General features: G+C 47.2%; 4 protein-coding genes across 8 annotated transcripts in view; 2 read left to right on the top strand and 2 right to left on the bottom strand.

Moving 5' to 3' along the window:
* LOC128453268 (serine/threonine-protein phosphatase 2A 56 kDa regulatory subunit delta isoform) overlaps positions 1-15,589 on the top strand; it is a 30,869-nt gene extending 15,280 nt beyond the window's left edge. The window contains exons 1-19 of one of the 4 annotated variants that reach the window (XM_053436045.1): positions 3,876-4,150; positions 5,480-5,563; positions 6,171-6,342; positions 7,178-7,377; positions 8,277-8,387; positions 8,521-8,613; positions 8,719-8,849; positions 9,214-9,273; positions 9,403-9,511; positions 9,589-9,642; positions 9,755-9,925; positions 10,534-10,661; positions 10,958-11,059; positions 11,190-11,262; positions 13,029-13,076; positions 13,289-13,399; positions 13,484-14,010; positions 14,141-14,293; positions 14,961-15,589. In XM_053436045.1, the coding sequence (XP_053292020.1) occupies positions 3,965-4,150; positions 5,480-5,563; positions 6,171-6,342; positions 7,178-7,377; positions 8,277-8,387; positions 8,521-8,613; positions 8,719-8,849; positions 9,214-9,273; positions 9,403-9,511; positions 9,589-9,642; positions 9,755-9,925; positions 10,534-10,661; positions 10,958-11,059; positions 11,190-11,262; positions 13,029-13,076; positions 13,289-13,399; positions 13,484-13,612 (1,962 nt within the window). In that variant the 5' untranslated portion in view covers positions 3,876-3,964 and the 3' untranslated portion in view covers positions 13,613-14,010; positions 14,141-14,293; positions 14,961-15,589. Of the gene's footprint in view, positions 1-3,875; positions 4,151-5,479; positions 5,564-6,170; positions 6,343-7,177; positions 7,378-8,276; positions 8,388-8,520; positions 8,614-8,718; positions 8,850-9,213; positions 9,274-9,402; positions 9,512-9,588; positions 9,643-9,754; positions 9,926-10,533; positions 10,662-10,957; positions 11,060-11,189; positions 11,263-13,028; positions 13,077-13,288; positions 13,400-13,483; positions 14,011-14,140 lie in introns of those variants that run through there. The other 3 variants (XM_053436043.1, XM_053436042.1, XM_053436046.1) reach the window with 3 other exon arrangements.
* On the bottom strand, positions 15,257-18,313 carry mea1 (male-enhanced antigen 1). Its single transcript, XM_053436050.1, is given in 5 exon segments — positions 15,257-16,082; positions 16,085-16,215; positions 16,361-16,469; positions 16,569-16,884; positions 18,155-18,313. Coding segments are annotated over 4 exon segments (600 nt in total). The 5' UTR covers positions 16,869-16,884; positions 18,155-18,313; the 3' UTR covers positions 15,257-16,022.
* lrrc73 (leucine rich repeat containing 73) lies at positions 17,986-24,520 on the top strand. The gene is made up of 9 exons (XM_053436049.1): positions 17,986-18,129; positions 18,890-19,007; positions 19,305-19,530; positions 19,961-20,280; positions 20,472-20,632; positions 21,022-21,144; positions 21,299-21,399; positions 21,580-21,820; positions 22,836-24,520. The coding sequence occupies exons 4-9, from the start codon at positions 20,009-20,011 to the stop codon at positions 22,880-22,882; spliced, it is 945 nt and encodes a 314-aa protein (XP_053292024.1). The 5' UTR covers positions 17,986-18,129; positions 18,890-19,007; positions 19,305-19,530; positions 19,961-20,008; the 3' UTR covers positions 22,883-24,520.
* Positions 24,521-24,783: 263 nt separating this feature from the next.
* dlk2 (delta-like 2 homolog (Drosophila)) overlaps positions 24,784-27,094 on the bottom strand; it is a 5,574-nt gene continuing 3,263 nt past the window's right edge. For both annotated transcript variants that reach the window (XM_053436048.1, XM_053436047.1), the window contains exons 3-6: positions 26,831-26,888; positions 26,602-26,732; positions 26,375-26,516; positions 24,784-26,140 (exon numbers count right to left, since the gene is read on the bottom strand). In XM_053436048.1, coding sequence (XP_053292023.1) covers positions 25,399-26,140; positions 26,375-26,516; positions 26,602-26,732; positions 26,831-26,888 — 1,073 coding nt within the window. In that variant the 3' untranslated portion in view covers positions 24,784-25,398. The remainder of the gene's footprint in view (positions 26,141-26,374; positions 26,517-26,601; positions 26,733-26,830; positions 26,889-27,094) is intronic.

The raw sequence follows: 27,094 nt of genomic DNA, 5'->3' as shown, positions 1-27,094 counted from the left end.
AAAGAGTCCTGCGACACAGCTGCAGCATGCGCCGGCCTTTACACTCTTATACTCACACTCTTATACTCACACTCCCTCTCTCACTCACTCTTACACTTCCTCTCACTCACACTCTCACACTAAAGGCTGAATTATAGTCCTGCGACTGCGACTGCAGAAGGCCACGCAGCTGCATCGACGGACTCGTTTTGGTTTATACTTCTCTAACGGGCTGCGCGTGTTGCAACGCAGTTCACCACCAGAACACTAGGCGGAGTAACGTTTTTTTTCAAAGACAAAACACACAAAGAAGAGACGTCTTCTTCTTCGTCGACTGTTTATTTACATCGCCACTCCGGCTCCTCATAGCCTATTTCTGGCGGACAAATCGGCCAGTCAGTGACGGGTTATACAAGTGGTCATACTTTCGGATCTCTTCTGCCAAGTGCTCTTCTATTTGCTCCATATTCGTTCTTCTAAATCTTCCGTGATTTCCACGTATTGTGGGGCATGAAACCGGAAACTAGGCTCCGGACGGGATGTAGTAAGCAGACCAATCACAAGCCTTGCGGGCTGCGTGAGGCTCGCGTCGTTTTGTCGTGTAGTTAGAAAAATTGGCGGACGCACGCAATCCACCAGAGGGCACGAAAGGGGCGTGTTGCGTGTCTTGCGTGCAACCCGACTATAATTCGGCCTTAACTCTCACACTCGCTCTCACACTCGCTCTCACACTCGCTCTCACACTCGCTCTCATACTCATTCACTCACTCTCTCACTCACACTCACTCTCACTCTCACTCTCACACTCCCTCTCACACTCGCTCTCACACTCCCTCTCATACTCATTCACTCACTCTCACACTCGCTCTCACACTCGCTCTCACACTCGCTCTCATACTCATTCACTCACTCTCACACTCCCTCTCACACTCAAACTCACTGTAGTGGCCGTTCCACTAAGTTCCAATATGATGGCCACTTGCTTGTGTCTGAGGAGTAATTTCTCACAGCTGACTCGTGTCCAAACATCAGACCCCGTCCCGTCGTAACCCAATGTTAAACGAATCCAGGAGGCTGATTACACTTGAAGTGATTGATTTTATTTTCCTTTCCAGCTGAGTTCAGTAACACCGTTCAACCAATCCATTATCGATGATTGGCGTGCCTTAATTCCATACTGGTCGCAATGTCACTTTATCTATTATCACTGACGTCAACAATCACTTTCCCATCATCTTCACGTAAATGCCATTCACATTTTACGCACAGTCCACATAAATGTCACGTATATTTCAGGTATATTTAACGGTCAAAACTTGTTTGAGTCTACTCCTACAGACTCCTCACTCACCACTCTTCATGCGCGTCACTAACCAACCCGCGCTGGCTCCACCACGCACCTCTATGAAGAACCGCTTTACGGCCTCTTCAAACTGTTGCAAAAAAGACGCAAACAGCACTCAAAACAGAATATACTTGAATATAGAAAACACAATATACAAAATATAATTCAACTGCACAAAACTTAAACTACAAAAACTGGACAATATAAGAAAATATCAAAACAACATAAATATTTAACTATACACACACACTTGCTGCATAATGGCTCTTACACTCACTCTTACACTCGCTCTCATACTCACTCTCACACTCCCTCTCACACTCATTCACTCACTCTCTCTCACACTCCCTCTCACACTCGCTCTCACACTCGCTCTCACACTCCCTCTCATACTCATTCACTCACTCTCTCACTCACACTCACTCTCACTCTCACACTCCCTCTCACACTCAAACTCACTCTCTCACTCACACACTCCCTCTAACACTCAAACTCACACTCCCTCTCACACTCGCTGTCACACTCGCTCTCACACTCATTCACTCCCTCTCACACTCAAACTCACACTCCCTCTCACACTCGCTCTCACACTCGCTCTCACACTCCCTCTCATACTCATTCACTCACTCTCACACTCCCTCTCACACTCAAACTCACTGTAGTGGCCGTTCCACTAAGTTCCAATATGATGGCCACTTGCTTGTGTCTGAGGAGTAATTTCTCACAGCTGACTCGTGTCCAAACATCAGACCCCGTCCCGTCGTAACCCAATGTTAAACGAATCCAGGAGGCTGATTACACTTGAAGTGATTGATTTTATTTTCCTTTCCAGCTGAGTTCAGTAACACCGTTCAACCAATCCATTATCGATGATTGGCGTGCCTTAATTCCATACTGGTCGCAATGTCACTTTATCTATTATCACTGACGTCAACAATCACTTTCCCATCATCTTCACGTAAATGCCATTCACATTTTACGCACAGTCCACATAAATGTCACGTATATTTCAGGTATATTTAACGGTCAAAACTTGTTTGAGTCTACTCCTACAGACTCCTCACTCACCACTCTTCATGCGCGTCACTAACCAACCCGCGCTGGCTCCACCACGCACCTCTATGAAGAACCGCTTTACGGCCTCTTCAAACTGTTGCAAAAAAGACGCAAACAGCACTCAAAACAGAATATACTTGAATATAGAAAACACAATATACAAAATATAATTCAACTGCACAAAACTTAAACTACAAAAACTGGACAATATAAGAAAATATCAAAACAACATAAATATTTAACTATACACACACACTTGCTGCATAATGGCTCTTACACTCACTCTTACACTCGCTCTCATACTCACTCTCACACTCCCTCTCACACTCATTCACTCACTCTCTCTCACACTCCCTCTCACACTCGCTCTCACACTCGCTCTCACACTCCCTCTCATACTCATTCACTCACTCTCTCACTCACACTCACTCTCACTCTCACACTCCCTCTCACACTCAAACTCACTCTCTCACTCACACACTCCCTCTAACACTCAAACTCACACTCCCTCTCACACTCGCTGTCACACTCGCTCTCACACTCATTCACTCACTCTCTCACTCCCTCTCACACTCAAACTCACTCTTACACTCACACTCGCTCTCACACTCCCTCTCATACTCATTCACTCACTCTCACACTAACTCTCATACTCACTCTTACACTCACTCACTCTCTCACTCACACTCACTCTCACTCTCACACTCCCTCTCATACTCATTCACTCACTCTCTCACTCACACTCACTCTCACTCTCACACTCCCTCTCACACTCAAACTCACTCTCTCACTCACACACTCCCTCTAACACTCAAACTCACACTCCCTCTCACACTCGCTGTCACACTCGCTCTCACACTCATTCACTCACTCTCTCACTCACACTCACTCTCACTCTCACACTCCCTCTCACACTCAAACTCACTCTCTCACTCACACACTCCCTCTAACACTCAAACTCACACTCCCTCTCACACTCGCTGTCACACTCGCTCTCACACTCATTCACTCACTCTCTCACTCCCTCTCACACTCAAACTCACTCTTACACTCACACTCGCTCTCACACTCCCTCTCATACTCATTCACTCACTCTCACACTAACTCTCATACTCACTCTTACACTCACTCACTCTCTCACTCACACTCACTCTCACTCTCACACTCCCTCTCATACTCATTCACTCACTCTCTCACTCACACTCACTCTCACTCTCACACTCCCTCTCACACTCAAACTCACTCTCTCACTCACACACTCCCTCTAACACTCAAACTCACACTCCCTCTCACACTCGCTGTCACACTCGCTCTCACACTCATTCACTCACTCTCTCACTCACACTCACACTCGCTCTCACACTCCCTCTCATACTCATTCACTCACTCTCACTCTCACTCTCACACTCCCTCTCACACTCAAACTCACTCTTACACTCGCTCTCACACTCGCTCTCACACTCCCTCTCTCATTCTCTCACACTCTTACACTCACACAACCCAAGCCTCCAGGTGTTTGTTGCTGGGGAAGAAAGAAGCCCCGCCTCCCCCTAACCTAACGTATCATAATAATCCCTGCATGTGATGTTATGGTCGCGAGGCAAACCCTCACCCGGCAGCCAATCAGATAACTTGGCACCGGGACGGACGAAGGTAGCAGACATAGACCAGCTGACAGCGTCTGATTCCCGGGGAAGAGCATCACGGAGCCTCCGGGAAAACACACCCTGCCCCAGATTCAAGATGCCGAACAAAACCAAGAAGGACAAGGTGAGTCTCTGGAACCGTCATCCGGGGACCGAGTATGTTTAACGAGCAGCGCAGAGCTAACATGCTAAGGCCCCGCTAGCACTGGACGGCTGAGCTATCCGTTAGCTGCAGAGTTGTTAGCCGGATGAAGATCGTGTGACTGCGGCTGTCGCCTACGAACCCGCCGCCTGGTCCAGTTCAAACTCCTGCTGTTCTGGCCGGGAACTAGTTGACGATCACCCGGGCTGCAGCGACTCGTCTCCGGGCTCCAGCTGCAGCTCGCTCCCCATCCCTCAATTATTCATGGGACAGAAGACAGTTAGCTGTTAGCTGTTAGCTCCGGAACCCGTCACAGCAGCAACACGTCCGAACCATGTCCCTCAGTCCGTCAGTCCGGAACCATGTCCGTCAGTCCGGAACCATGTCCCTCAGTCCGTCAGTCCGGAACCATGTCCCTCAGTCCGTCAGTCCGGAACCATGTCCGTCAGTCCGTCAGTCCGGAACCATGTCCGTCAGTCCGTCAGTCCGGAACCATGTCCCTCAGTCCGTCAGACCTGAACCATGTCCCTCAGTCAGTCAGTCCGGAACCATGTCCGTCAGTCCGGAACCATGTCCCTCAGTCCGTCAGTCCGGAACCATGTCCCTCAGTCCGTCAGTCCGGAACCATGTCCGTCAGTCCGGAACCATGTCCCTCAGTCCGTCAGACCTGAACCATGTCCCTCAGTCCGTCAGTCCTGAACCATGTCCCTCAGTCCGCCAGACCTTAACCATGTCCCTCAGTCCATCAGACCGGGACCAGGTCCCTCAGTCAGTCAGACCTGAACCATGTCCCTCAGTCAGTCAGTCCGGAACCATGTCCCTCAGTCAGTCAGTCTGGAACCATGTCCCTCAGTCTGTCAGACCTGAACCATGTCCCTCAGTCAGTCAGTCCGGAACCAGGTCCCTCAGTCAGTCAGTCCGGAACCATGTCCCTCAGTCAGTCAGTCCGGAACCAGGTCCCTCAGTCAGTCAGACCTGAACCAGGTCCCTCAGTCATCCTCATCAGTAAGTTTGAGGATTTAGATTGTGAATAACACAGTTATTTAATATTTGAGCAGATAAATTACGTCAACACAAAATCATCATGATTATCACACCATCATTAAATCACACCATTAATCATCACTAAATCATAATCTTTCATCACTTCCTCTACCACTGAAGTCGGGTTTGTTCAGGTGGATTTGATCGACTCATCAGGGGCTTGTTCCATTCACACACACACACACACACACACACACACACACACACATCATCATCACTACAGAATCGTCAAATTTGATACATGATGTTTTTGATTGATTCAAACAGGAAACAAACAAATGTGCCAAAAGCACGAAGAGCAGCAGCAACACGAGTTGTGGGATAGATAATGCCACAGACAGCGCAGATGAGGTGAGTGACACGTTTAACACGCTACACACATGATGGCTCAGGGTCACCTGTTCACACTGAGACTGGTCACACACACAAAGACAATATATGAATGAAACTGACAAACGCACTTGATTCTTGTTGTTCTGGGTTTGAACCCTATTGGCTGAACGCTCTTAGTTTCAGTCGTTTGGATTAAAGCATCAGCTAAATGAAATCTCTCACATCGTTTGTCTCTAAATGTCTAAAGTCTAGTGTCTCTGAAAAATGATGATGTCATCATAAAGACAACATAATGCCATATGAAAATTGATGTCACAACATCCTCACCATGACCTCAGCTGCTGTAAATTCCTTTGTCTGGTTGAAGACTGGAGGTGGAGGGTTTGTGGTTATGAGCTAAAGTCCGGTTTAAACCTGGATCCGATGGTGGTTCACCTCTGACCTGTGTTAAAAGCCATTGTAACCGATACACGTGTGTGTGTGTGTGTGTGTGTGTGTGTGTGTGTGTGTGTGTGTGTGTGTGTGTGTGTGTGTGTGTGTGTGTGTGTGTGTGTGTGTGTGTGTGTGTGTGTGTGTGTGTGTGTGTGTGTGTGTGTGTGTGTGTGTGTGTGTGTGTGTGTTTCAGGTGCAGCAGAGCGGCAGTAAACGTCCCAGTAACAGCACGCCTCCTCCCACGCAGCTCAACAAGATCAAATATTCCGGAGGTGCTCAGCTGGTGAAGAGGGAACGTCGTCAGAGCTCGTCACGCTTCAGCCTCACGAAGAACCGAGAGCTCCAGAAGCTCCCTGCGCTCAAAGGTTAGCCCGGCACTAACTGGATGTTAGCTTGACATTGACCTGGGGCCTGTATTTGGATTATTGACAGTAATGGTCGAGTATCTGAGGAGACGTATTATATATCAAGCAGTCATGTTGTGATCGTAGTCCACGATCAGGATCCACCATCAGCTGCCACCTGGATCCTGGTCCACCACCACTACAGATGCCAACATGATACAGGATTACAAACACCATCAGCCAGCTAGATACATGTCGTATATTTGGCCAATCAGATGGAGCCTGACTGCTCTTGATGCCTGCCCCATGTGGACGCTAGTGGCTGAGGTGGTTTTAGAAAATGGTGATTGTGATGGAGGGAGAGAGAGGAAATGGAAAATGTGGGCGAGGAAGAAGAACTTGTGGATAAAAAGAAGAGTCTCTGAAGACCCTGGTCCTCCTCAGAGGCTCTAACATCCACACCAGCTCCACGGATCCTCTGAGAACATGATGTCATGGTTCAATCCATGGTTGGATTGGGTTAGGGTTAGCGGAGCTTTATACTGTTCCATCTCTTATGCTGAACAGATAACCTGCTCCAAGTTAAGTTGGAGATAAGTTACACGGGTTAGGGTCCTTCCTCGTATCAGTGATTCCCCCTGATAAGAAGTGAACCCGCTTCGTAGGCCTGAAAACTCCAGATTCAACCTGATGTCAGCTGGTGACCACAGATCCTTCTTGGTAGCACAGTAAACCAGAGGCTAGCCTGATGCACAGAAACTCTATGTCCCTCTGTGACCATCAGACTAAGGTCTGTCAGCTGGTAGCTTGTATGTTGTGTCTCAGTGTCATAATACCTGCCCCCCCCCCCCCCCAGATGCACCCCCGGTGGAGTGGGAGGAGCTGTTTGTGCAGAAGCTGCGTCAGTGCTGCGTCCTGTTCGATTTCATCATCGACCCACTCAGTGACCTCAAATACAAAGAGGTGAAGAGGGCGGGGCTCCACGAGATGGTGGAGCACATCACACACAACAGTGACGTGGTGACGGAGGTCATCTACCCCGAGGCCGTCGTCATGGTGACACACCACTCACACACACCTTGTGACCTTGATGAGTTTCATGTTGATCAAATCTATGAAGTTTAATAAAGAGGATTCGAACAAACACGACACTGAATCAGCAGCATGACCGTAAAGCAATATCAGTTATTGATTATAACTTTTCAAACGAAGAAACTGATGGATCCTGCGATTGATTATTGATAATCTAAGAATTATCTAATTTAAATGTCTTATTACTCTTGAAGATTCTTTATCCTGATTTTAAATTGCACATTGTAACTATGTTTTTAAAAGTTGGCTAAATAATTTTAATTTTCTGATCAACTTAAAGTTTCAGTGTGTAGAATTTACTGACATCTAGTGGTAAAGTGTCATGTTGCAGCTGATTACACACGCACACACACACGCACGCACACACACACACACACACACACACCCCTCAAAACCTGTGGTAACGTTCAGTTTTCGTAGAACTAAGAGAGGGTTTAGTTTGTTCAGTCGTGGCTACGAAACATGTCGGCCTCCACAGAGACGACACCCCCCCCCCCCCCCCCGGATGTATATAAAGGTATTTCAATATAAAGGCCTCCAGGATGTGGCCAAAGGTCAAAGGTCACTCTGACCTCTCAAACACGTGTATATGTAATATCTCAGGAACATCTGAATTCTTATACATTTGGCTCACATGTTCACTTGGACTCACTGATTCACTGATTGTTTATCAGTTGTCACTTGGAAGATGAGTTGATTACATTTCACTCGTCAAAGGTAAAGGTCACTGCGACCTTGTTTTAATTTCTGAAATCATCATCTCAGTCAGAGCCAGATTTTGAAAGGTGCTGTGATGTAAACATCGTCGTAGTGTTAACGTTACAACGCAGCGCGGTCCTGAACAAATCCAGTGTTGTGTTCAGTTTTCAGTGAACTTGTTCCGGGCTCTTCCTCCGTCATCAAACCCGACCGGAGCGGAGTTCGATCCCGAGGAGGACGAACCCACGCTGGAGGCGGCCTGGCCTCACCTGCAGGTTCGGGTTCCTGTTCATTTTAAACATAGACCCTACAGAGTGATGAGGGTTACGACCTTTAGGGTTTATGTGATCATCTTTATAGGCCACTATGGTTATCGATGTTTTTTATAAACCTTGTTTGTCTCCACAGCTCGTATACGAGTTCTTTCTTCGATTTCTGGAGTCTACAGATTTTCAGCCAAACATCGCCAAAAAATACATCGACCAGAAGTTTGTTTTGTCGGTAAGAACAGATCAATGTGACGATATATATAATATAATATATAATATTATATAATATCACGATGACCTATGAGACCTTGACTCTGGGTTTGTTGACATGTTGAAGCTTCTGGAGCTGTTTGACAGCGAGGACCCCAGAGAGAGAGACTTTCTGAAGACCATCCTCCACCGAATCTACGGCAAGTTCCTCGGCCTCCGAGCCTTCATCCGCCGGCAGATCAACAACATCTTCTACAGGTTGGAACCTGCACTGAGCTCACAGCAGCTGACAGCACATACACACATGTCTCAAGAGCTTTGTCTGAAATCACTCACTTATGACTATATAGTGAATTCGCCATTTTGTAGTTCTGAATGTTTGGTGAATTTATTTATGCCCTATATATAATTTCCCACAATGCATCTTGAAAAGTCTTGTTCAACTGATGGTCAGCAACATATCCCACCATGCATTGCTCCCGCGGGCAGAGAGCCAGAGGATGTTTACGTTTATTTAGTCGTATCACCATCGCGATATTAAACAACGTAATTGCAGATCACAACTTTTCCTAATGTCGTGCAGCTCTAATACAAACTTGAATGTGGTTATAATGTTTTACAGATTTATTTATGAGACAGAACATCACAACGGAATCGCTGAGCTGCTGGAGATACTGGGCAGGTAACACACACACACACGCACACACATACACAAACAACTGTTTCCGTGTAACATGTTTAATGATTCATCTCTCTCTTTGTCTCTGTCTGTCTTTTCCTCTCTCTATTTGTCCCTCTCTCTCTCTCGCAGTATTATCAATGGCTTCGCTCTACCGTTGAAAGAAGAACACAAGATGTTTCTGATTCGAGTTTTGTTGCCTCTTCACAAAGTGAAGTCTCTGAGCGTCTACCATCCTCAGGTCAGTCCTCACATTGTCTGTGACATCATCAGTGATGTCCTCAGGACTGGATGTAACATGTGAGTGTCTCTCCTCAGCTGGCGTACTGTGTGGTCCAGTTCCTGGAGAAGGACAGCAGCCTCACCGAACCGGTGAGTCGAACCTCTGCCGGTGATGGGCCATGTTGTTTTATAGTAATGTAGAGGGTGGGCACCTGTGTGATGTGTGTAACATGTAGAAGCACATATGTTTCACACCTTGCAGGTGATCATGGGTCTGCTGAAGTTCTGGCCAAAGACTCACAGTCCAAAGGAGGTGATGTTCCTGAACGAACTGGAGGAGATCCTGGACGTCATTGAGCCGTCAGAGTTTGTCAAAGTCCAGGAGCCGCTCTTCAGACAGCTCGCCAAGTGTGTGTCCAGCCCACACTTCCAGGTAACAACACCTCCACTGAACATCTGTGGTTGTTTTACAGTTGTATTTATGATCTATTCCTGATTTTACTGTTCACTCATTCACACACATTCATACACTGGATCTAAGTGCAGCACTTTCTCTATGAGTTCGGCAAAGACGTTGGGGCCAATTTTGGGTCCGGTGTCTTGCCCAAGGACACTTAGGTATGTGGAAGGGGAAGACAGGGATTCAAACCAACGGACGATCTCCTGAGCCAAACTCAAGTTATCATTTAACGAGGGTTCTGGTCCTGCTTGTCCTCACCATAGATATGGTCCTCACCGTCTGAGGATGGTGGTGAAGATGACGGTGATTGGGATGAAGATGGTTATGATGAAGGGGATGATGATATCGGTGATGATGACGATGACGAAGGTCGTCATCATCCCTTACGCTGGTTGAGGGTGAAGAACAGAGGACGTCTCACCTTGTTCAAGCCTATGAGACAAACTGTGCTTTGTGAATATGGGCTCTACAAATACAATTTGATTGATTGATTTAAGGTGATGGTTGTGGTGATGATGATGAAGATGGTGATGATGAAGATGATGATCACATTGATGATGATGATCATGTCTTCTGTGCAGGTGGCAGAGCGAGCGTTGTATTATTGGAATAACGAGTACATCATGAGTCTGATCAGTGACAACGCCACCGTGATCCTCCCCATCATGTTCCCTGCTCTCTACAAGAACTCCAAGAGCCACTGGAACAAGTAACACACACACACACACACACACACACACTCTGATACTAATCAATACAGGATCAATACTCCACATACAGGTTCTGATGTTTACTGCTGCTCTGGCTCAAACTGAAACACAGTTTAGTTATTGTTCACTCGTCGTGCTAAGCTATGCTAGGTTAGCTGTGCACCGAATGGAAACATGAACATAAAAAAACATAGAAATGTTTCTGTAAATATTGAATTATCTGTTATTGATCAGGAAACAAAACAAAGACCTGAAGCTGCTTCCTCCTCCTCCTCTTCCTCCTCCTCTTCCTCAGGACGATCCATGGTCTGATCTACAACGCTCTGAAACTCTTCATGGAAATGAACCAGAAACTGTTTGACGACTGTACACAACAGTACAAGGCTGAGAAACAGAAGTAACACACAGACACACACTGATTCATTTTCGTTGTATTGATTATTGGTAATTGATGAACTGCAGCAGCTATTGTGTCATTCAGTGATGTCAACTTTCTGATTGATTGATTTTTGTATTGTTTCCTTTAGAGAGAAATACAAAGTGAAGGAGAGAGAGGAGATCTGGCACAAGATCAAAGAGCTGGCCCAACAAAACCCACAGGTGTGTCCTCACTGTCCCCTCACTGTCCCCTCACTGTCCCCTCACGTGTGTCCTCACGTGTGTCCTCACGTGTGTCCTCACTGTCCCCTCACTGTGTCCTCACGTGTGTCCTCACGTGTGTCCTCACGTGTCCCCTCACTGTCCCCTCACGTGTGTCCTCACGTGTCCCCTCACTGTCCCCTCACGTGTGTCCTCACGTGTCCCCTCACTGTCCCCTCACTGTCCCCTCACGTGTGTCCTCACTGTCCCCTCACTGTGTCCTCACGTGTGTCCTCACGTGTGTCCTCACGTGTCCCCTCACTGTCCCCTCACGTGTGTCCTCACTGTCCCCTCACTGTCCCCTCACTGTCCCCTCACGTGTGTCCTCACGTGTGTCCTCACGTGTGTCCTCACTGTCCCCTCACTGTGTCCTCACGTGTGTCCTCACGTGTGTCCTCACGTGTCCCCTCACTGTCCCCTCACGTGTGTCCTCACGTGTCCCCTCACTGTCCCCTCACGTGTGTCCTCACGTGTCCCCTCACTGTCCCCTCACGTGTGTCCTCACGTGTGTCCTCACTGTCCCCTCACGTGTGTCCTCACGTGTGTCCTCACTGTCCCCTCATGTGTGTCCTCACTGTCCCCTCACGTGTGTCCTCACTGTCCCCTCACTTGGGTCCTCACTGTCCCCTCACGTGTGTCCTCACGTGTCCCCTCACTGTCCCCTCACGTGTCCTCACGTGTGTCCTCACTGTCCCCTCACGTGTGTCCTCACTGTCCCCTCACTGTCCCCTCACTGTCCCCTCACGTGTGTCCTCACTGTCCCCTCACGTGTGTCCTCACGTGTGTCCTCACTGTCCCCTCACGTGTGTCCTCACTGTCCCCTCACTGTCCCCTCACGTGTGTCCTCACTGTCCCCTCACTGTCCCCTCACTGTCCCCTCACTGTCCCCTCACGTGTCTCCTCACTGTCCCCTCACGTGTCTCCTCACGTGTGTCCTCACGTGTGTCCTCACTGTCCCCTCACGTGTGTCCTCACGTGTGTCCTCACTGTCCCCTCACGTGTGTCCTCACTGTCCCCTCACGTGTGTCCTCACTGTCCCCTCACGTGTTTCCTCACCGTCCCCTCACATGTGTCCTCACCGTGTCCTCACATGTGTCCTCACGTCCCCTCACATGTGTCCTCACTGTCTCCTCAATGTCTCTTCACATGTCTCCTCACGTCTCCTCACATCCCCTCACATGTCTCCTCACGTCTCCTCACGTCCCCTCACCTGTCCACTCACCTGTCTCCTCACATGTCTCCTCACCTGTCTCCTCACATCCCCTCACATGTCTCCTCACATCCCCTCACATGTCTCCTCACATGTCTCCTCCCATCCCCTCACATGTCTCCTCACATCCCCTTACATGTCTCCTCACATGTCTCCTCACATCCCCTCACATGTCTCCTCACATGTCTCCTCACATGTCTCCTCACGTCCCCTCACATGTCTCCTCACATGTCTCCTCACATCCCCTCACATGTCTCCTCACATCCCCTCACATGTCTCCTCACATGTCTCCTCACATGTCTCCTCACATCCCCTCACATGTCTCCTCACGTCCCCTCACATGTCTCCTCACATCCCCTCACATGTCTCCTCACATCCCCTCACATGTCTCCTCGCATGTCTCCTCACATGTCTCCTCACATGTCTCCTCACGTCCCCTCACATGTCTCCTCACATGTCTCCTCACATGTCTCCTCACATCCCCTCTCTAAATGACTGTGTTCTTTTTAACCTTCAGACCAACAAGCTCCACCCTCTCCGCCCTGGACTCCCCCCACAGGATGAGGTCAGTTTTTTTGTTGATTAGCTATTTAATTATTGAATTGATTGATTATTTATTGATGATCAGTTTGTGATTGATTAATTCATAAAAGAAATATATTTGTCTAAAATCATCTGATCAGTTTTTTATCTGGACACTAATGATTTGCATTGTGTGTGTGTGTGTGTGTGTGTGTGTGTGTGTGTGTGTGTGTGTGTGTGTGTGTGTGTGTACAGTACATGTTGTACAGTGACAGTACTGTAGCTGTGTACTCGATGGAAATAGAAACTCCGACAGTTGAAGACATTCAGCTGCTGAAGAAGACAGTGGAGAGTGAGGCCTCACAGGTACACTCAAAGACACACACACAGTGAAACACAGTGACACACACACACACACACTAGTTGTGTAACAGCCTATGTGTGTCTCAGGGTGTGAAGAAGGACCAGGCTCTGATGAGGAGAAAGTCTGAACTTCCTCAGGACGTCTTCACCATCAAAGCTCTGGAGGCTCATAAGAGAGCAGAGGAGTATCTGACAGCCAATCAGGAGGCTCTCTGACCGGGGGGCGGTTTCTTCTTTGCAGCAACCCGCTTCCCTCCCGTCCGGTTCTCAGGGGAGGAAGTTAACGTTGTGGTGGCGACGCTGTTCCAGGGTCAGATGAGGGTGGAGCTGACGCTGCGTAGAAAAAGAAAAGGCCTCTCACCTCTGCCCCTGGTGGCTGACAACAAGAAGGACAGTTTCAAAACTCCGCCCTGTCCTCGCCATCGCTTCACCTGTCGCAGTGTGAACACCATCAGGTCCCTGAATGCACCGCCAACATGTCCCTGAACGCTTCGCTAGCAGGTCCATGAAACTAGACAGGTCCAGTGAAGGCGGAGTCAGAAGATGTCACATTAACGGTCTGACGAGGAGACAGTGAATGTAGACGTCCAATCAGCTTCCAGTAAATCCTGGAGGTACAGAAGTTTGATTCCAACATGATTTCATTTCTCTTTCCCTGATTGCTTGGTTTTATTTTGTTGAAGTCTCATCATCCACTTTAGACCAATGATGAACGTTTTTTGCTTTCCTCTGTTATAACTGTAGAGATGTAGCCGTTACTCGTCAGGTCAAAGGTCAAACCAAGCGATGAATTGTCGAGGCTCTGAGGACAGACTAAATCCTGACGTGGCCGTTGGACAAAAGGAAAGGAACCGTCTGATTGGTTTGTGAGGACGAAGCAGCTCAGGCTGAATGCAGGTGAACCAGGTTTCATTTCTGACCTCTGACCTCTGACCTGGACACCCAGGCTCTGTTTTTTTGCTAACTGCTTTCAGTCTTTATTTGGATTCTCCACTAGAGGGCGCAGCCATGTGGAGGGAACAAGTAGCATTGCATGGTTTAACTCCGCCCACATCACGGCTGCTGAAGCCAATGACAATTCATCATTTACGTCTTTAAATGTTCACACAGGACGTCTGGGATTTCAACCCGCCAAAGTAAAATGCTGAGCTTGAGCAGTTTGCGGCGAATGTGTGATCAGACTGGGATTCCCATGATCCTCTGCTGCGACACTTCTGTTTATTTATTCTGTGACATCACAAACTTTACTGGACTTTATTTGTGAAAGATGCAGATAAACGTTTATAATGTTGGATTGTAAAAAAAATAGAGAGCAAAGGTCAGAGTAAAAAACTAAATTTAAATGTTTCCCGGAGAAAATAAATTCATCTGTAATTTTTTGGCTCAAAATCACGAGGTTTTTGATTTGATGGAATATTATTGTTAATAACTTAACGTAAATTTTCCCTTGTGGTTAAATGGTCATGTGACCTTCAGGTCAGGACTTTTTCAGGTTTTGTGTGAACTTGTACGTTAAATGTTGAACGCAATTTTGTGACAAATCAATCTTCTTCCATGGACTCAGGACGACGCCCCTTTGTCAGACCCGGCCCCTCCCTCACCGTCATCTGGGATTGTCCTTCATCGATCAGCTGTCATTCAAACCAGTGACATTTCCTTTGATGGGATAGCCCCGCCTCTCTAGTTCTCACTCACTTCTGGACAAAACGGTGATCACAGCCCTGGACTTTGAAACTTGATCATGTTGAGCTCTGTCCACCAGGGGGCAACATGATCGTCTCAGCCTGACATCTGCTCTACTGCCCCCCCCACGGTAATGGTCGATCTGCCCCCTGCTGGACACATGATGAATGTGTGAGCTCAGTTTTTATTCCAGGGTTCAGTTTATTTTTACCTTTTAATGAGTCCGAACATCACATGAGTCAAAGTGTGATTTTGTACAAATGTTCATGTACAGAAGAAAATAAAAGAAATAGTGTTTGACAGAGTTTGATTTACACACACACAAATACACATTAGGTATTTTAATAAATGTGGGAATATGAGACTTCACCCTAAAAATCACACATTTAATCAATTAATAATTTCATTTATCGACAAGAAAATTTAATATTTGTTTATACTTTTTCCAGAACAAAGAAAAAAAAATGGAATGTTTGTAGTTGTCAGGACGACCTGTGACCTCAGAGCATTTCCTGCAGTCATTTTCAAAATAAAATGTCAGAAACGCAATGAGGTTTGATCAGCTGATATTTATCAGACATGATTCGCTCATTGTTATATCAGGGGCTTTGACCTTGTTAGTTTGAAATCTATAAAGTCATTGATTTCATTTATCAGTTCAGTAAATAACATTTATTCTGAAAACATGACAGTGGAAACTTCCTGTTCAATACGTTTACGTTATTGGTCCTCATCTCTGATCAATTAACTGATGAGTTCGATTCTCAGCTGATTTCATACGAAGAATTCTATTCAACCAATCAATTGATCAGTTGCTTATTAATAAAATTAGCGTAGTGTAGCCCCACCCCTCCCCCATGTTCGTCACGGAGTCTGACAACAATAAAGTTTATTCTGACGTTCATGCTGTTACTTCAGTGTCCCTGAAATGGTCGTGGTGCGTTCAGGGCCCGCTGATGTTGCCGTGCTGTCTGAGGCGCAGGGTGCCGGCGGTGTGCCGGCGGTGTGCCGGCTCTGCAGCGTGTGGTGGACCATGTCCATCCACTGGTCATCGGAGATCTCCTGGGCCCACGCCGGCACGCCGAGTGACGGCAAAGCCACCGCTGCCATTGTCCTCTTCACCAGCTCCACGTGGTCTGTGGAGATCAGGAAGTGATGTCATGATCAGCTTGTTTTTATTTAAATGAACAGAACCAGAAAAATAGTTCTGTCCTTAAAGACAACATCCATAGCAACCACAGTAATGACAGTACTAGGGTAGAGGACACGTGGACGACCGACCTGCGTCCATGGGGATGGAGGCTCGGCTCCTCAGAGACGCCTCCACCTCTGGGTCGTCCTCCTCATCACTGTCGAGGGGCGGAGCTTCAGGAAGGTGGAGGCCCATCACCTGGAAGAGACGTTTGTTTACTTGTAATAGAGTATAATTACATCAATATTGATACTTAATACAGGTAATGCAGTAGTTTTACTGCAGTATTGACTTCACCTCGATCCTCTGCTGCAGCTGCTCAGCGTTTGAAGGCTCCTCGTCCTCAATGACGTGCACGCTCTCCGGATCCTGGTTCAAAGGTTGATAATAATAACCCCCCTCCTCCTCCCCCTCGCCATCCAGCTCCAACTCTTCTCCCTCCTCCTCCTCCTCACCCCCTCCCTGGCCCCCACTCCACATGGCTCCCGGCGACGGAAGCGGCAGCGTTCCATTGGCCGTACGTTCGTTTTCTCCCAGCTCGTCCTCGGAGCTCGGTAAGACTCTCTCCGGTCCCATGGCGGAGCTCCGCACTTCCATCCACAGACAAAGACACCTGCAGGGGGCAGTACAGAGTCAGAGTGTATGTCCTGTTCTGCCCTCTATAGGAAGTGAGTTGTTTCTACAACTTCAAACAATCTGTAACATAATCTGATCAATAACTAATTCATTCTTAACGTCTTATATCTCTGACTATGATGCAGCAGGACTGATTGACATATAGCATTGAAGTTATCCTTCAAGATGTTTCCCCTCATCAATGCTGCTAAATACTTTTATCTTGATGTTTTCCTTCACTTGACATCTGTTGACTTGTGTCCGTCCTGGGAGACGAGTCCTCACGTGTGTCTCTGAGGTTTCTACGTTTTTTTACCTGTTAACAGGGTTTTTAGTAGTTTTTCTTGCTGAGGGTGAAGGACGGATGTCTCACCATGTTAAAGCCCTATGAGACAAATTGTGATTGTGAATATGGGCTATACAAATAAAATTTGATTGATTTGATGATTGATTATATCAATCATTCACATGTTATTAGTCTCACAGATGTTCACAAGGATCAACTTCCTGTTCTTAACTCAACACAAGTCAAACAGAAACTTAGTGATCAGTGATGAAGCTCAATCCCATGTGAGGATCCTCTCCCAGGACACACACATGCTGATGGAACTGTACACAACAACACAACAACACATCAACACAACAACACAACAGGATTCACCACATGAGAAGAACCAGTTTGTGACTTCATGTTTAAAGTGTTTCTACATCATGTGTGATGGAGATGAAGCAGCAGATGAACTGAGGAGGTCCTGATGGTAGAAGACGTTAGGAGACATGTTGTGTATCAAGAAGTCTGGTTGTGATCATAGTCCTCGATCCGCTGACACCATCAGGAGCTGTGGTCCATGATCACATACTCTTAGCATGATATTAGCATGTTAGCTGCTCTGAAGTGATCACTGATTCATCAATTAATCTATTCCAATAATCATTTCTAGAGCAACGTGTGTCTTGTTGTTGGTTTTTGCTCAGAAACTGATTTTGATCTGTAGACGTCACCTGCATCAATCATTCAGTCAGCCGTCAGATTATTATTGATGAAGGCCTCTGATTGGTCTAGACACCTGAGGAGACGCGGATCTGGTGTAAAGGTCAGAGGTCACAGAGACACCGATCAGCTAACACTGCGGTGTTACCTGGCGCATCTGGAGCGGCTAACTGCTAACTGCTGCTGTGTTTCCGGTGGTGAAACCATCTCTTCCTGTTGTTTTTTCACGTCACAGTTATAAACATTCTCCACGTGAGTGACCCGTTCAGACGCTCACCTGTCTGTCTGTCCGCCTGTCGCCGTCTGTCTCCGTCTGTCTGCGTCTGTCTGTTTCCGTCTCTCTGCTCGGAGCTGCAAGTGCTAGCTGGTAGCTGTTAGCCGCGGCTAGCGGCAGCTGCGGATCAGGCGCTTCCGCGTGCGTCACGACGCCGCAACGAAACTTACGTACGGCCTGTTTTTTTTTAACAACTTTATTAACAACAAAATATCAAGAAAATAACAAAGAATAAAGACTCGTCGTCTTTGTTTAATTTTGTGTATCAGTTAATGATTCATATGATTTTGATTCCCTAGACCGCAGGTCCCTGAACGCACTGCCAATTCGGTTTAAAGAGACATGTGAAAAATAAATTTAATAAATAAAAATAATTCTGATTAAATATGAATAGTCACACTATTGATTTTTATCATGAATAATCAGGCACATTTAAGGATTAAAACCTTTTCAAAAATAAATGTTAAAGTAAATAAAATCATTAAAACTTAACTCTCTATAATGTTTGTGCCATATGTAAAGATATGACGTAATAACTGGTTTATTAAACTGTGTCTGTATGTGTGTGCACGTGTGTGCGTCTGTGTGTGTGTTCCTCTTTGTCGTTCGCATAAGACTTATTCTGAAAATCCGGAGCGGAAGTGTCAGCCGTTGATCGTGTTAATGTTTCTGATCAGCTGATCCATCACCTCCTGATCACTAATCAATAATCGATATCGATCATTAATACTCTTACAGTCCCCCTTTTATCCACGTGACGTCACCAGCAAAGAAGGAGGCTCAGCTGGTTGTGACGTCACATGGGTAAAGATGGTGTAGGAGGAAGAGGGACCACTCTGATCAGTTTCTTTTTTAGGTTCGTATGTGAATTAAGTTCAATATTTTTTTTTTTAAATCAATAGAACTAGAGTTTTGTTAAAAAGAAGTGTTGTAAAACATTAACTAGGTTTTCACAGTTTGTGCTCATATCAAATAACAATGGATGCATTTATTTCTCTGAAACGTTATTTCACTTAAAAACTATCAATGATGTGATATTTTACACGTGACGTCATCATAAACAAAGCGTTGAAGAAAGTTGTGAGATGATTGTTTATCATTGGAATATGTATATGTCTTTTTTCTTTTAATGAAAGCTGATGTTTGGTCTCAGTGAATCCACTCAGAGTGAGACCTCCTGTGCTCCTCCTCTCTCTGGGACTCTCTGACCGACGGACGCAGCCTCGGCCGCTCTCACATCAAAGCTGATCGATCGATACCGGATCGATCGACTGTGACGTCGCGGTCTATCACAACCGGCGCGTGGTCTCCAGCGAGTGATGACATCATTGCGTGAGAGTCCCGATCCTTCCCTCGTCATCTGATCGATCATTTATCAGGTTCATTGATCAGCTCACAGCTTAACCAGTCAGAGTCTGAGTTTAATATTGATCAATGATCAGCGGCTCAAAGTACATTTTCAATACTGATAATTAAATATTTTAAGTTAATTCTCTGAAAATGATCAGCACCGATCAATAATCGATCACTGACTGATTTCTATTACAGGAGCTAGAATGATTCAATCAAAGATTGATCTGTGGTGAGAGTTCATTGATCATGTATCAGCTGTTAGAAAATCAATTATTGAAAAGTTAAGTTCTAGATCAGATTACTTCTCTGCCGATAAACTTATAGATGTTTGTGGCAGTTGTGGTTATAAATTGATCGCATGCTGGATCAATATGTTCACCGATATGAGGGAAGGTATTTCAGCTACTTCATTAATAAACATGTTTTGAAATACACTTAATCTCCACGTTCATGCAGGTACCCCTGGTGCTCCTGGTGCCCCCAGCCCTCCTGGTCCCATCCAGGATGCTGCCAGCCTCCATCCAGATCACAGGGGAGCAGCTCTCAGCGGCCGAGGTTCAGGACATCTGTGAGAGTCTGAAGGAGGACAGCGTTCGTCTGCTGTCCATCCGAGGCTGCCAGCTCTCCGATCGCGACTTTGGACGTATCTGTCGCAGTGTGGCCGAGTCTCGCTCGCTCGCTCAGCTCAACCTCAACCTGGGCGTGGTCTCCAGCACCAGCAGGACTCGACACCTGGCCGACGCCATGAGCACCAACCGGTCCCTGCAGACCCTATTGTGAGCCGACTAGCAGGGACCAATCAAACGCTCGACTCATCTCAGTGGCTGTGAATACAAGACCAAGTGATGACCAATCGTCATGGTCCAAGTGACCTCGCTGACTCCCTCCTCAAGGGTCAAGGTCATCTGAACCCTGACGATTCGTCCACTGGGGACCATGTAATTGGTTTGACTTTGTCTCTCCCCAGTCTCCATGGCAGCCCGCTCCTGGACGCTGGCCTGGTGACCCTGAACTTGGCGCTGTCGACCCACCCGGCCCTGGTCTGTCTGGATCTAGGAGACTGCATGCTCGGAGATGAGGCGCTGGGTCTGATCTGCGGGATGCTGCCCCCTGATGGAGCAAAGTCAGGTAACAACCAGCTGAACGTCACTTAAAGAAAACACACAAAAACCACCTGGTACCATGTTAGCAACCAAAAGAAACCCGCAACCACAAGGAGCAACACTGACTTCCCTTGCAACCACCTAGACAACACCGAACCCCTGTGTCGGGTTAGGTTTGAGTTAGGGTTAGGGTTAGGTTTGAGTTAGGGTTAGGGTTAGTGTTAGGGTTAGGGTTAGGTTTGAGTTAGGGTTAGGGTTAGTGTTAGGGTTAGGCAGGAGGCAACCAGCAAATCATTCTATAGGAACCTCCTGAATAAAATTGATGGGAGCATGATCATGTGATAAGAGTGAAAGCTCCAGGGCAAATAACCAAAACCCTACTGTGTGTGTGTGTGTGTGTGTGTGTGTGTGCAGGCCTGATGGAATTGACACTCAGCGCTAACGCAGGAATCAGCTCCAAAGGTTGGGCTCGACTCAGCATCGCTGTGGCCCACAGCTCTCAGCTCCGAGTCCTCAACCTGGACTACAACCTGCTGGGTAATCAGTCAACTTCCTGTTTATTATCTATCCACTTCCTGTTCATCCATCAGTCAACTTCCTGTTTATTATTTATCCATTTCCTGTTTATTATCTATCAACTTCCTGTTTTTTTTTATGGTGCTGGTTCTAATGATCCTGGTTCTGACTCCAGGTGATCAGATAGCAGGGATGTTGGCGGTTGCTGTGGCGTCCAGCAGAACCTTGGAGGTGTTGGACCTGGAGGGAACCGGACTGACCAACCAATCAGCACAGGTCGACCAATCACAGCTCTTCTTCTGTTGTTAGTTGACGTCTCACTCTGTCAGGTCTGTGTTGTTGCTGTGTTTGTCCAGCAGGGGGTGATACTGACCTTAACACCTCTGCCCATTGTTGGCAGTTATGTATAAATAAAGTTTTGTTGATATTTGAACCCCTATGCGTCTCTGGGTCCAGGTCTTCCTCGACATGGTGGAGAACTACCCGACCTGCCTGCGGGTTCTGGTTCTGGCGGAGAACGACATCAGTGCGGAGCTGCAGCAGCAGATCTGTGACCTTCTCTCGGAGGGAGAGGATGACAGAGAGGCCCCGCCCCTCGTAATACGCGCCAAGCCCAGCAGTGACCTGCTGTCAATCAGAGACAAGTACCAGCCAATCAGAGACAAGTACCAGCCCCCCGCTTGGCTCCCCCAAAGCAGTAAGGGCTGAGCGCTCCCCTGCTCCACACTGCCCCCTACTGACTGTTCTCACCTCTAGTCCCAGTTTACTATCCATACTGGTCCCATAGGCCCCATACACAGCTGCTGTTAAAGGAGCCAGAGAAGAACCCCTCACTCTCCAACATGTCTTTGCTTAGCAGCTCAGCTTTGTAGGGCAGGTACCCTGGTATCAACATGTGACCCCCCCCCAGCATCTCGTGACTGGATCTCAACTCACTGTGTGTGTGTGTGTGTGTGTGTGTGTGTGTGAGAGACGAGTGTGAATGAATCTCAGCTGTGAAGAAAGATTTGACCAGTTTAATGAAACTATTGATCATTATTTTTTTTTTAAGATGCATTTATTAGTCCCAAACACATGCACAGTCATGCAGGTAGGGAAATGTAACCTCTGCTGTTGACCCATCTGGTGCAGGACACACAGAGCAGTGAGCGACCATGTACGGCACTCACGGAGCAGATGTTGGGGGAGTAAGGTGCCTTGCTCAGGGGCACTAGACAGGGTAGGGAGACTCTTGGATTTTTGGACAGATCAATCCAGGTTCGTCTTTTGTTGTCTCTCCGTGGAGTCAACCAGAGTCGAACCAGAGACCTTCTCTGCCCATAGTCCAAGTTTCTGCCACTAGACCACCGCCTCTCCTTATGTTAGAGTTAAGGTTTTCATTGGTTACAACCAAATCAACAAGAAATACATTTGATTCTTGGTGAAACTTCAAGTGTCCCAGGACAATGTGGACACGTGGCTCAGACTCTGAATGTGCTCCGGTGTGATCGGATCTCAATCCAATCTGAGAACGTTCTCACATGAACTTAGAGCTGTCCACTTGTGATTGGATGACAAAAAACACATTTTTGAACGGGGCCATAGACAGTGAGACAGGTTTAGGTTCCACAGAACCAGATCAGAACCAATGTAGAATCAGTCAACTGTTGGTTCTGCTGATGTAGTATCAGTGTTCTTGTGTTAGTCAAACTGATTCTGTACTTTTTTCTCAGTTCAGGGTCCCCCTCCTTTGGAGTCCGTAAAGTTCGAACCACAATGAGACATTTCTGGTCTGAGGAGGATTTCCTGTTGTATCGCCACTGGTGCACAATGAATCCTGGGACAGGTCCGCCCGAGAAGGATCCACCTTCCTGAACTGAAGGAGACATTTGAAGGAAACGTTAGAAACGTCTAGTTTGGCCGCTGTGGCGCCATCGGTCTGAAGGAGGCGGAGCCTGAACTGAGACAAAACCTATGTTCATGTCATTCTGGGTCTGTGGGTCCAGTGACACTCTGGTTCTCTCCTAATGAACCTGGTTCAGGATCAGATCTGTCTGGTGTTTTCCAGCTTCTGCGTTGTGACAGTTGGAGGTTTGGGGTTTCCTATAACGAGTGCGGATCTAGTTAAATCTCGTTCTTTGTGGTTCTTTAAAAAGAAAAGAATATTTAAAGAATACATTTTATCAATCAATCAGTCAAATCAATACAATTTTATTTGTAGAGCCCATATTCACATGTCCCAGTTTGTCTCCTGGTCTTTAACGAGGTGAGACGTCCTCTGTTCTTCAACAAGTCAAACTACTGAAACCTTCAACAGGTGAGAAGGTAGAAACCTCATAGACACACGTGAGGACCCGTCTCCCAGGACGGACACCAGTCCAACAGATGTCACATGTAATGTTTAATATCTTCTCGTTCTCTGTGGTTCCACCTGATTCTGGTCCAGGTTCTGGTCATAGTCCTGGTTCCAGAGCAGGTAACACACATCATCATTAATTTAAACAACATATTTAAGTTAAGTTAAGAATTGATTTAATTTAAAGTAAAAGTCCAACATTTAGGGCGCCAACACCGACTTAACTTAGTCTGCAGATTGGAAAACAGCTCTCAGTCTAAAGGGAATAACTTGCAGCTGTAAGGAGCAGATCAACTTGGTCGTCGGCCTGACACTGATCTGCTTCTTGTCTTAATGCTAAGCTAGCCATGAGAGTGGTTTCAATGGACAGGAAGTGACACGACGAGGACGTGTGGTTTGTTGGCTCTAAACGTGTCGTTCTCTAACCCACAGACTCCAGCCCACAGACGGTCCTCCTGACATCAGGTCTAGGTGAGAGCTTATTGGACGAGACTGAGATGTGACCCCTCCCACAAACACACCCACTTACTGTTTTCACTCGATTCGATTGGTTTGTAGTTTTGGGGGTTGAATGTCTGTTTCTGCACTGCACTTCCCTGGGTTCTCGGATCACATGATCACTGGCAGCCTATCACATGCCACTGCATGGTTTGATGTAGCACCTGTGAGTAGACAAGCAGCAGCACCAAACCTCAACGCACCAGATTACTTCACCTGTGATCAGGCTCCGCCCACAAACGCTACCTGCAGGAACTCAGGCTAAAAAATCCTCCAGCTCCAACTTGTGGAGAATAGTTATTTGTTCCCAGGGCTGATGGGATGTTGGTCTAATAGAATGATTGATTAATGGTCTAAACAGCTGACCGAACTTAAATATGAAGTTTGACTGTTTAAAGTTAAAAAGACGACGATGCTCATCAGTGTCTCAGATGAAGATTGTGTCACCTGGAGTTTCTGCAGGTAAACGGAAACTGAGTGTTTCTGATGAATGTATTTTCTGTGTGTTTGTTCTGATGAAAAACAACGTCACAATAATAAAACAGTTTACAGCTTCGTAAGAAACTATGACTCAGATTCATCTTTTAGTGTCGGACACAATGGACTAAAATCCCCCTGATTTCACTTCACACAGCGGTGGAAAGGTCCAACTGAGGGGGCGAGCTGCAGGGGAGCAGCTCAGGTTCCACAGGAGGCTAATCGTGATGAGCGCACACTTGGCACAGACTGACATGAAGCAGAGTGTTACTGCATGTTCACACCTGCAGGGGGAGCTGTTGTGTGGATCCAGAGAACATATAACCTTAGACGACGACATTATCAGATAATGTATTAAATCACATTTATCTTTTTAATGAATAAAAAACTAAAATAGTGAAAATATCAAATCATAAAATAAAACCTGAAAAAAAATCAAATCGTCAGAAATCAATCGTCAATAAAAGATTGATCAATATTTAACACTGTTATGACATCTGTTACATGTGATTAACGTCCAGCTGATTTCACAACTCTTCAGTTTTACATCGAAACAGGTTGTGTCACCTGACCTGAACTCTGTGCTCTGATTCGCTGATTAGTGGCCAAACCACACACCCCCACTCCCTCAATCTTATTTGGAAATGCCACCTTCTTAACAGCTGCAGCTCGACATTGATTGGCTGGTTGAACGTTTCGTGCGGTACCAACCTCCTACACAGCAGCTGAGGCTCATGGGTAATGTAGTATTTTGATAAATAGAGCTGGACCTGATCATGCTGAGATTCCTCCCACTGTCCCGCTTTAGGTTTAAATTTGATGATGTCACAGAGGACTTGCATTTGGCAGCAGGTGCATTCTGGGAGAATTAGATCTGAACCTGATGCAGGTGACCTCTGACCTTTGACTGTGTAGTTCTCACATGAGAGTAGGGTGTATCCTTTCTCTCTCGAACGCCCACTCATCTACACAACCTCAGCGTTGTGTTTCTTCTTCTCTGGTTCTGCAGCATTCAGGAAGCTGATGCGACCGCCCTGTTGGTCCCGCTGCGCTCGACGCCTGCTCTTAAGTTCTGATGATGATGAAGTCAGTGACCAGCAAGGGGCGTGGCCACAGTCCCTGCACTGACCCTGCAGTACCAGGGCGGCGGTCAGCCCCACTACACCCAGCGTCAGTGCTGCCAGCATCAACAGGATGATGAGTTGGATATCTGATAGGCCAACAGTACCACGCTCACTCACTGTTACCTTAAACAGCTGGTCGTCACAACCACTGCTGTTACTGCTGGTCCTATGGTTCCTAGCCCCACCTCCTCCGGGCCCCTCCCCCCCCATCCTTGTCAAGCCAGCCTCGAGGGCATCACGGCTCCTTAGCAGCGTCTGGCAGGTGGCCCCGGTGAAACCGGCCCGGCAGACGCAGTGGAAGCCTCTGGCGCGGTCGAGGCAGCGGCCTGCGTTGAGGCAGGGCCGACTGGCACAGTCGTTCAGGTTGATGGTGCAGAAGCGTCCAGTGAAGCCGGAGGGGCAGAGGCACGAGAAGCGGTTGATGCCGTCCAGACAGGTGGCGCCATTACCACACGGCTTCATCAGACAGTCGTCCACGTTGGTCTCACAGCGGGGTCCTGTGAAGCCGGCCAGACAGCGACATCTCAACTCTGCTGCGAAACCGTCAGCGTCTTCACACAGGCCACCATTTCTACACGGAGACCTGAGGATGACAACAGAGAACAGCTGAAGATGATGGAAGCTCTGTGGCCTGATGGTGGCGCTACACTTCCTCCTGAAGAGTGAGAAACATTTAACATTGGTCTCCTCTGATCAACTGATCAATAGATAAACACCATGGTGATTTGTGTTCATCTATAATTTGACAACAGTTATTCAGAATAGTACTCGATCAATAATGATCTGATCTGATATATTGATCTGGAGAGTGTCCAACCTCCTCTGGTGACATGGTCCCATCTTCAGTTGACAGTTGCTGCCGTGGTAGGTCTCAGGACACAGGCAGATGAAGTCCCCGTTGTCCTCCATCCCGCAGGTCGCTCCGTTCTCACACGGCCGCTCCGAGCAGATGAACAGGTCTGAAAGAGTCATTCCATCATTACCACTAGAGGGCATCGTTCATATGGCCACAGTAAACATGAGGACATGTGACGAACGTCTGACCTTTGTCACAGAAGCGCCCCCCCCAGCCCGGCTCACAGCTGCACTGCCACGGCTGCTGACATAAGCCGTGCACGCAACCGGGCATTGGCACGCAGCGGTCACAGCCTTCACCGTCCCAGCCGGGGTCACACCTGCACGGACACGGAGACAACCCGTTATTCACCTGGTCACATGATCACATCGTGGGATCAGCAGTTATTGATCAGTGATTGGCTGACGGATGTCTCACCTGCAGACTCTGGACTCGTCACAGTGGCTGTTGGTGATGTTGCAGCTGCAGTTACTTTCTGTAGGAAGATCATTAATTAAATTAACCAATAAATAATCAATAACAGATCAGAAACATAGCAGGTCCCTCTGCCACTTCCTGTTTATGATACATGTGACCTGTCTGAACCAATGAATGACACCAGTGTTTCTCTGATGTCCCGCTGTGAAACATACAATGGAACACCGCTCACAGTCGGTCTTCCTGTTTGATCCATCGACTGTG

The sequence above is a fragment of the Pleuronectes platessa genome, chromosome 12 (assembly GCF_947347685.1).
Source record: "Pleuronectes platessa chromosome 12, fPlePla1.1, whole genome shotgun sequence".
Classification (NCBI taxonomy): Eukaryota; Metazoa; Chordata; class Actinopteri; order Pleuronectiformes; family Pleuronectidae; genus Pleuronectes; species Pleuronectes platessa.
This window is presented reverse-complemented; position numbering and strand designations above follow the sequence as displayed.